This window comes from Sinocyclocheilus rhinocerous, unplaced genomic scaffold (assembly GCF_001515625.1).
Source record: "Sinocyclocheilus rhinocerous isolate Xijiao unplaced genomic scaffold, SAMN03320098_v1.1 scaffold1259, whole genome shotgun sequence".
In the NCBI taxonomy this organism is placed as follows: domain Eukaryota; kingdom Metazoa; phylum Chordata; class Actinopteri; order Cypriniformes; family Cyprinidae; genus Sinocyclocheilus; species Sinocyclocheilus rhinocerous.
The window spans coordinates 145731-155951 of record NW_015650717.1 but is presented as its reverse complement, the minus strand read 5'-3'; the positions used below and the strand labels follow the sequence as shown (position 1 = coordinate 155951).

Genomic DNA, 10221 nt, shown 5'->3' with positions numbered 1-10221 from the left:
AGGAAGGCGTGGGGTCCCGGGAGGAAACGCCACGGCCAGCGGAGGAGCCCGCGACGTGACTCTCGCCCGCCGCCGGCGGCTAAGCCGTCGTCCTGACGGTCTGAAGAGAGGAGGAGAGTGCGTGAGCGGCCCGGCTCCCAAGCGCCACAAGTTCATGTTTTCAAATGTTTGTGTGTTGGATGTTCATTCAATAAAAATGCATACATTCTCACAAAAAGAGCTATTTCCTCCTCACTCAGTCAATGCGGTGCCGCTCGCCCCGCCTCAGAGCAGTGCAGAGCCGCCGCCCACACCATCCAACGACCAAGCCGCTATGTCAGTTCCTGAGCGTGTGGGAAGTTATTCCGCACTGGCTACACTGGCTACTCGGTGTGATAGAGCGTGGGTACGCCCTTCAATTCAGATGCAGACCACCCGGCATGGTGCGTGTAGTGCAGTTTCTAACATTGCCTCAAAATGCCATGGTTCTGAGACAAGAGGTATGCAACCTCCTCGGAAAAGGAGCGATAGAACGAGTCCCTCCGAGCGAGCTGGAGAGCGGGTTTTACAGCTTCAATTTTGTGGTGCCCAAGAGAGATGGAGGACTCCGCCCGATTCTAGATCTCAGGCCCATCAACAGAGCGCTTTGCAAGCGTCCATTCAGGATGATAACGCTGAAACAAATCCTGGCGCAAATTCGCCCGGGGGACTGGTTTGCGTCCGTGGACTTAAAGGACGCATACGTTCATATTCAGATAGCACCGCATCACAGACGCTTTCTGAGGTTTGCTTTCGAGGGCACGGCGTACCAGTACTCTGTTCTTCCGTTTGGGCTGGCTTTGGCCATGCACACTTTCTCGAAGTGCATGGATACAGCACTTTCCACCCTCAGAGCGAGCAGGATGTGCATTCTGAACTATCTGGACGATTGGCTGATTTTAGCTCATTCACGGGACACGCTAGTCAGCCATATAGACATGCTGCTTCGTCACTTGGAGTCCCTAGGGCTATGTGTGAACATGCAGAAGAGCATTCTCGAGCCAATCTATAATGTATCTGGGAGTGTACCTTCGACGTATCTTCGACTCTGTGCGCACTCACCTCTCTCGGGAGCGCTTTGCGGCCATTTTGTCTTCCCTGTGCCATTTCAGGCTGGGCAGCTCTGTTCACTTGAAGGAATTTCAGAGGCTGCTGGGACTCATGGCAGCAGCATCAGCGGTGTGTCATCTGGGTTTACTACACATGCCTCATGCTCTGAGGCCGTGGCACAACCCAGATCTCTTCAGCTGGGGAGTTCCTCTGGGCTTGGTGATGTCGCGCATTGTGGTCACGACGGACGCATCGACTCGCGGCTGGGGCGCATTGTGCGAGGGCATGCCGGCTTCTGGGCTGTGGTCAGAACCTCAGAGCCAGTGGCACATAAACTGCTTGGAGCTGGAAGCAGTGTTCTTAGCTCTAAAGGATTTTCGGCTGCAGCTGGAACAGCGGCATGTACTGATTCACACCAACATGTCTGTGGTCTCGTACATAAATCACCAAGGAGGTGTGCACTCCAGGGCGCTGTACAAGCAGGCAGCGAATCTCCTGCTATGGGCGGACCGTCACTTTCTCTTCATCAGAGCAGCTCACATCCCCAATCTCCTGAACCGCGGAGCGGACATGCTTTCGAGGAAAGGGATTCCTCAAGGAGAGTGGAGGGTGGAGGTTGCACCCAGAGTCAGTTCGGATTATTTCGACCCGCTACAGAAGAGCGGAGGTGGATTTGTTTGCGATGAGCGAGAATGTGCACTGCCTGCTGTTCTTCTCTCTGTCTCACTCCCCGCTGGAAAGGGACGCTCTGACATCGCCTTGGCCAGCAGCCAGGCTGTACTCATTTCCTCCGATCAAGATATTGCCTCTGGTGTTATGCAAGATCAGGGAGGAGGGGGATTCGGTGATACACGTGGCCCCGAACTGGCCGAACCAGCCTTGGTTCCTGTACGTGACAGAGCTGCTGGTGGCACCGCCTTGGCCAATCCCCATCAGAAAGGAATCTATTGTCTCAAGCAAGCGGCTCGGTGTGGCACCCGAACCCGGAGTTATGGAGGCTTCATGTGTGGCTGCTTCGGAGATATCAGAAGAGCTGAGCGCCCTGCATTCTTGTGTGTTCGGCATGCTCGCGGAGACGTGGGCGCCCTCCACGAGACGTTTGTATGCCCTAAAATGGGGAGTGTTTGTGAAATGGTGCCGTGATGTTCATATCGACCCGGCTGCTTGCTCCGTGTTGGATGTTCTGCATTTTTTAAGTACAGGCTGGATAGTGGATGTCTACCGGCAACTCTGAAAATCTATGTGGCCGCTATTGCCTCGATTCGTTCCCCGCTGGGGAACATATCGTTCCCATAAGCGGAGAAGCTCCGCAATGTCGAGTGAAGCTCGAGAGGGAACGTCTCAGGTTACTGTCGTAACGTCGGTTCCCTGAGAGCGGGAACGAGACATCACGGAGATTGCTGCGTTCGCTGCTCGACCAGCTAAGCGGCATTCAGTAACAGATTCTGGCGTAATTGTCGCGTGCACTGCATTTATACTGCCTCTCGAGCTCGTCAGTATTTGCATGCGATTTGCATACTTTGTGACAATTGGCTGTGAGCCAATAGGACTTCAGGAAAGGTTGGAAGGGAAGGAGTTCCCATAAACAGAGAAGCTCCACGATGTCTCGTTCCCACTCTCAGGGAACCGAGGTTACGACAGTAACCGGAAACATTTTAGATTATTTTAGACTATTATTATTATTAAATATTTGCCATTTATTGCTTATTGATTCTATGAAAATAATTACTGACTTACTTATCGGGCACAATTTAAATATCCCTGTGTCTAATTTTATAGATCTTTCCTCTAAATGTTGACAATTGTCTAATTTTTGGTCTATTTTTCTTAGGATTCCTGAGCAAAGTAGATATTTTGTAGCAAAGTGGATGCTTAAATGAAAGCAATCTGTATATTAAATATATTCAAATATATTCTGATTTAATCAAAGTGAATAAACAACTTGTTGCTTGGTTAGGACAGGTGATCTTCTGAGCTATAAAAGAGCAACATTTGAGCAATAAAATGTTCTTCTGTGTCAGGTTCACAACCTCTACCGTGGCAGCGGGGGCAGCATGAGCAAGGCTCAGGAAGAATGGACCACCGGCGCTTGGAAGAACCCTCACGTCCAGCAGGCAGCACAGCAGGCAGCTATGGGGGCTGCACAGGGGACCATGCAGGGTCAGCAGTACTCGGCCGCACCAACCTACAACTACGATGAGCCAATGTAGATCCCTTTCAGCCACAATGGGGGGAGGGGACAGAAACAAGGTATTTGGAGGGGGCGTTCCAAAGGGATAAAGTTAGTGGTTGAAACAGGGGAAGGGAGAAAAGAAAGATACATCAAACCAATTTGAATTTAAACGAATTTCCACCAATTCAACAATACATAAGCTTTTGCTTAAACTGTTTTAAAAGTGTGTGATAGGTTAAAGAGTTGCTTTCGGTTTTTAGAACCCCTCAATAGGAAAGTATCAGTCTCTCCATGTGGTATTAAGGCAGATTTAATTAACGGTTATGTAGTGTTTCTCCACTTATCGTATTTCAAACATGGCTGAACTAGAGCACCAGTAAGGAAACATTCCAAAGCTCACTATGTTTCTATAGTAACTAGATTCTCAGATTCCTCTGTGTGGTATTTGCAAGCCAGTTCTATATTTTGTTTGGCTGTTAGTATTCAAGAACACATTTCCACTATTTAGCAAACGCATCTTTACTCTCACATCTTATGACTAAACGTATGTTTTTATGCACAAAGAGAAGAAATTATCAGCTTTTGGAAGTGCATTGACTGGTATTTACTTGATCTTGCAGTTGAAAAAGTATAAACCCAGCTAACAGGGAACATTCTGAGAACTTTGGCAATGTTCTCTCAAAGTTATGAGCAAACGTTCTTGTAACATCCAATGTTTGTTCAAAGTTATCTGGTCTTTAATAATGTTCTCAAATGTTAGCTATGCTATTCATGCACCATTCATGGAACGTTTTTCTTCTAAAACGTTTTAGCTGGATCTAACATTTTTTAAATATTACTACTTGTTTCAGAATGTTCAGGGAACACATTCACATAATGTTTGCAAAATGTTCCGTTAAAATTGGTAACTAAGAAAAAAAACTTTTTAAACATCAAAAAACTGTTCGAATTTGAACGTTCAGAGAACTTTCTGAAATAACGTTTTCATAACTTAATGGGAACGTTAGCAAAACGTTCTTAGAACATTTTTGTTAGCTGGGAAGTTTATAAACATTACATTGTTTGTTTTCTTTTCCGTGAAGGTACAAGAAAAACCATATGTTTACGTTGTTTTAGTTATGTATTTTTGTTTGGGTTAAAGGCTGTTGATGTTTTAATGAGTGGGGTTGTGTTTGTTAACATTGTTTTCAGGATTTAATCGTCTCATTTTACTGCTGATGTACTGTAGCCGAGGTTCGGCTAACGAAATCCACTGGACGAAATATTTGTACATGTACATGTTGTACATTAGTTGATTTCTCAAATAGAGTAAATATTTAATCTGCTCTTAGCTACAGGCTTGGATTTCAATCCATTATGATCTGAATCTGCGATGAAGGCTGATATTTTAACGTTCTCGTTGTCACCGGTTATGTAGTGTTTCTCCACTTGTCGTATTTCGAACATGGCTGAACTAGAGCACCAGTAAGGAAACATTCCAAAGCTCACTATGTTTCTATAGTAACTAGATTCTCAGATTCCTCTGTGTGGTATTTGCAAGCCAGTTCTATATTTTGTTTGGCTGTTAGTATTCAAGAACACATTTCCACTATTTAGCAAACGCATCTTTACTCTCACATCTTATGACTAAACGTATGTTTTTATGCACAAAGAGAAGAAATTATCAGCTTTTGGAAGTGCATTGACTGGTATTTACTTGATCTTGCAGTTGAAAAAGTATAAACCCAGCTAACAGGGAACATTCTGAGAACTTTGGCAATGTTCTCTCAAAGTTATGAGCAAACGTTCTTGTAACATCCAATGTTTGTTCAAAGTTATCTGGTCTTTAATAATGTTCTCAAATGTTAGCTATGCTATTCATGCACCATTCATGGAACGTTTTTCTTCTAAAACGTTTTAGCTGGATCTAACATTTTTTTAAATATTACTACTTGTTTCAGAATGTTCAGGGAACACATTCACATAATGTTTGCAAAATGTTCCGTTAAAATTGGTAACTAAGAAAAAAAACTTTTTAAACATCAAAAAACTGTTCGAATTTGAACGTTCAGAGAACTTTCTGAAATAACGTTTTCATAACTTAATGGGAACGTTAGCAAAACGTTCTTAGAACATTTTTGTTAGCTGGGAAGTTTATAAACATTACATTGTTTGTTTTCTTTTCCGTGAAGGTACAAGAAAAACCATATGTTTACGTTGTTTTAGTTATGTATTTTTGTTTGGGTTAAAGGCTGTTGACGTTTTAGTGAGTGGGGTTGTGTTTGTTAACATTGTTTTCAGGATTTAATCGTCTCATTTTACTGCTGATGTACTGTAGCCGAGGTTCGGCTAACGAAATCCACTGGACGAAATATTTGTACATGTACATGTTGTACATTAGTTGATTTCTCAAATAGAGTAAATATTTAATCTGCTCTTAGCTACAGGCTTGGATTTCAATCCATTATGATCTGAATCTGCGATGAAGGCTGATATTTTAACGTTCTCGTTGTCACAGAAATCGTAACTGTTATTTTGCGTATAATTTCAGACTGAATTTTAGTAATTTATGTAAAATATGGCTTCTGGGTGGTTTATTCCCCACTGGTTTAAACCCTACAAGTAAAGCACATTATGAAGTAATATTGTCTCAAGTACAATATATATACATTATCATATTAATTATTGATTACTCTCATAGTGATGTATTGTAGTACTTCACATTTCCCCAGTTACGTCCATGTTTGACGATTTTTCTGAAAATATTTTCTCTATTATGCATCGACAAGCAATTTCTGTGTGAAATTCAAAATGACAGATATTTAGAGATTATTTAAACTCTTTCGGACTTGAAAATTGTGGATTTGTAATATTTAGTAGAACATTTATTTAGATTCATTGTTCCAATTCTACTGAATTTACAGTCTGAGGAGCTGGTTAGTAATGAATAGATAGATGGTTGACTGGAACTAGGTCGTAGTTATATGAAAATAAAGTATGAAATAGACCAAAATAATAGTGTACAGTATATGTAATATGTCATCTCAATGTCTCTATCAAGGCTTGTAAAATACTTTCAATCACTTCAAGAACTGTGAAACATCAGTACGCCCATGTGTGATATTATTCATGTACGTTTGGGGAGTTTTTCTGTGCTTTTTTGTTTCTGTAAATATCTTTTTGTTCACATTTCGATAATGTGTGTATTTGGGTGTTTTGAGCGTAAATTGTTCCACAATGTGATGTTTAGTACACTATTGTGGGGCTTGGTAAGACAGGATTTCCTGTGCGAAGCTTTGGCTGAGTTTTCGTCCCTAACTGGCATCCACAGTCCTCTTGTGCCCTCTAGTGGACCGGATGTATAAAAATTTACTTGTTTGTTTTCTAACAGTCACCAATTAAGAAAACACTGACAGAAGCAATATCTATATCTGTCATGCATGATCTGATCACATCAACAAGTGTGAATGTTATATTTCAGCCACACCAGCAAAAGCTAAGGTTACTGTCCTTTCCAAGACCCGCCATGTTTTTTGTGCCCTGATCTTCATGCCTATGTATCCCAACAGTAGATAAAGCCTTGTTCATACTGTAAAGTTAAGTGAGTGGAAAGATGCCAGTAGAGTTACACAAAACAGATAGTTGTCTTTGTATAGTGAGTTGTGTGTGGTGCTTGGTAAATTTGTGAACTGAACAAAACCTTGTGCCATGTGTACAAAGGCACTCTGTATGTGTGTAGATGTTAATTATGTTGTCACGTCTAAAGTGGAATGTATTGCTGACTTGGAGACAAGAACTACAGTCCAGTACATTTTACAGGTTTTCATTTTTATCGACTTCTCTTTATTTTATTTCTTGACTTATAAGGGTCAAACATTTAAATTATTTTGTACTAATATCAATTTAGCCTTATTTTTTCCCTCAGCTACTATGTTTATTGTACTTAATTTGTATTTAATGCAACGCAAATACTTTAACATGTTAGGTTTCCTATAGAAAAGCTGTACTTAGAAATCAATCAATCATGCAAACATGAAGCTCAATAGTTGTGATTTCTGAAGGTGGTTGTTTTTGAAGTTTGAGGTGAATTGTTTTTGGTTCATTTTGTATTACTTTTATATTATTTTGTCTCTCCCTGATGGATAATAAACATATAATGTTGCATTCTGTGTCTGAGTCCTTTCAGGGTCATGAAACTGTTAGTCAACTAAACCAAAAATGAAAACAATGACATTTACTCACGTTATATAAAAAATATTATTATTATTATTAGCTAGAAATAAAATTATTTGAGCTAGTTGCCAAGGCAAAATTTCTCATTTTCATTTAGTTTAACTTTATGTATTAAAATAAAAATTTAAACGGAAATAAAAAACTGTATACATATTTAGCCAAACTAATAAATTGGTATAACTAGCATTAAATGAAAACAAAATCTTAAAATTATAATATGAAAAAAGCATAATAGTATCTCAATGATACTAAAATAATGACATTTTCTGTTTTGAATTGCACATCCACCAGTAGATGGAACTAAAAGCCTGGGTGGATTGCATTTGGTCTCTACTTACTGAAAAAAGTATACTATCATACTACAACACTTACTTATTTATAGTATGGTATGTATACTCAGCATTATTTATTGTGTATGTACTGAATACTACATGATTTACTACATTTGCAAAAAGGTTGAAGTAATTCAGATACATGTAAAGGAAAAGGTTATGAAGGACTTTGTAAGTGAGGGTTAGTATTTTCATTTATAACATCTGCATCTTGACTCCTTGACCAAACTGACAAATTGTATACAAAATGTACACAAACCTGAATAAAAAAAAAAGCTAAATAACCATATTATATTATGAGATGCTACTATGCTACTCATTGAACTAAATATAATTACAACATTAACATACTACTGTTTGAAAGAGTTTTACAGAAGCAGCATATCTTCTTGAATGAAAGACCTTGTTATAACATTTCATTGAAACACTGAAGTTGCAGTCAGTGAAAAAATTGTATGAAATCAGGAACTGTGTTTTTGTTTCAGTCTTTTCAGAAAGAAATGCATTTAGCCATGAGATGGATTACAAAAATCTTCTGAGCTGGTATTCTGTTTCAAGGACAAGAATTCAGTTAGTAGTGAATGAAAACAAAACCATTTGCATCATAATTTTAGGGCATTGAAATACGATTCCTTCAACAGCTAGTACTTAGCCCTAAATTAGGATTGCATTAGCTTTCTGCAAATTTAAAAAGCTCAGCATTTAGTCCTCAGTTTCAACTTTTAATAAAATGGAGCACTTCAATACATTTTTAGTGCCTGTGAACATGCTGTCATTCAAAGTGTCAAGCATCTAAACAACAACTGCAAAACAACTAGGAATATTTTCTGAAGCAAATGTGAGTAGTGTTTAAACATGCTAATTCTGCACGCCACAATGCCAGGGTAGTTGCAAAGGTATCGCTATGTAGTTGCTAAGATGTTCTGAGCGCTTCATTGCATTGCTTTGCCGTTACTAGGGTGTTTTGAGCATTGCATTGTTGCTTTGTAATTGCTGGGGTGTTTTGAGTATTTCGTTGTGTTGCTTTGCGGTTGCTAGGGTGTTTTAAGTGTTATATTGCATTGATTTGTGGTTGCTAGGGTGTTCTGAGCATTACATTGCATTGCTTTGCAGTTGCTAGGGTGTTTTGAGTGTTACATTGCATTGCTTTGCAGTTGCTAGGGTGTTTTGAGTGTTACATTGCATTGATTTGAGGTTGCTAGGGTGTTCTGAGTGTTGCATTACATTGCTTTGCAGTTGCTAGGGTGTTTTGAGTGTTACATTGCATATCTTTGTGGTTGCTAGGTTGTTTTTAGTAATTTATTGTGTTGCTTTGCTTTTTGAGTAATTTATTGTGTTGCTTTGCTGTTGCTAGGGTGTTTTGAGTGTTACATTGCATTTCTTTGTGGTTGCTAGGGTGTTCTGAGTGTTGCATTACATTGCTTTGCAGTTGCTAGGGTGTTTTGAGTGTTACATTGCATTTCTTTGTGGTTGCTAGGGTGTTCTGAGTGTTGCATTACATTGCTTTGCAGTTGCTAGGGTGTTTTGAGTGTTACATTGCATTTCTTTGTGGTTGCTAGGTTGTTTTTAGTGTTTTATTGTGTTGCTTTGTGATTGTCAGGGTGTTATGAGCGTTATATTACGTTGTTCTGTGATTGTTAGGGAGTTTTGAGTGTTACATTGCATTGCTTTGTGATTGCTAGGGTGTTTTGAGCGTTACATTGCATTGCTTTGTGGTTGCTAGGGTGTTCTGAGCGTTACATTATGTTGTTTCGTAATTGCTAGGGTGTTCTGAATGTTACATTGCATTGCTTTGTGATTGCTAGGGTGTTTTGAGCGTTACATTGCATTGCTTTGTGGTTGCTAGGGTGTCTTGACTGTTTCAATTGTGTTGCTTTGCGGTTGTTAGGGTGTTCTGAGCATTACATTGCATTGCTTTGTGATTACTAGGTTGTTTTGAGTGTTTTATTGTGTTGCTTTGCGATTGTTAGGGTGTTCTGAGCGTTACATTATGTTGTTTTGCAATTGCTAGGGTGTTTTGAGTGTTACATTGCATTGCTTTGTGGTTGCTAGGGTGTTTTTACTTTTTCACTCGTGTTGCTTTGAGATTGCTAGGGTGTTTCGAGTGTTTTATTGTGTTGCTTTGCGGTTGTTAGGGTGTTCTGAGTATTTCATTGCATTGCTTTGCTGTTGCTAGGGTGTTCTGAGTGTTACATTGCATTGCTTTTTGATTGCTAGGGTGTTTTGAGTGTTTTATTGTGTTTCTTTGCGGTTGCGAGGGTGTTCTGAGAATTTCATTGCATTGCTTTGCGGTTGCGAGGGTGTTTCATTGCATTGCTTTGAAGTTGTTAGAGTGGCTGCCATGCACTGCTAGAGTGTTTAGGTGGTTTCTTATTAACCTAAATAAAAATATATATCACCCTTAAGATATGACTCAGGTCTGTCCTTTAAATTATT

The 10221-nt window shown here is 40.0% G+C and overlaps 1 protein-coding gene across 1 annotated transcript in view; it reads left to right on the top strand.

Annotated features, from left to right (window-relative positions):
- Window positions 1-3863, top strand: part of LOC107712511 (secretory carrier-associated membrane protein 5) — a 12220-nt gene extending 8357 nt beyond the window's left edge. The window contains exon 7 of the mRNA XM_016517784.1: window positions 3090-3863. Coding sequence (XP_016373270.1) covers window positions 3090-3278 — 189 coding nt within the window. The 3' untranslated portion in view covers window positions 3279-3863. The remainder of the gene's footprint in view (window positions 1-3089) is intronic.
- The last annotated feature ends 6358 nt before the right edge of the window (window positions 3864-10221 follow it).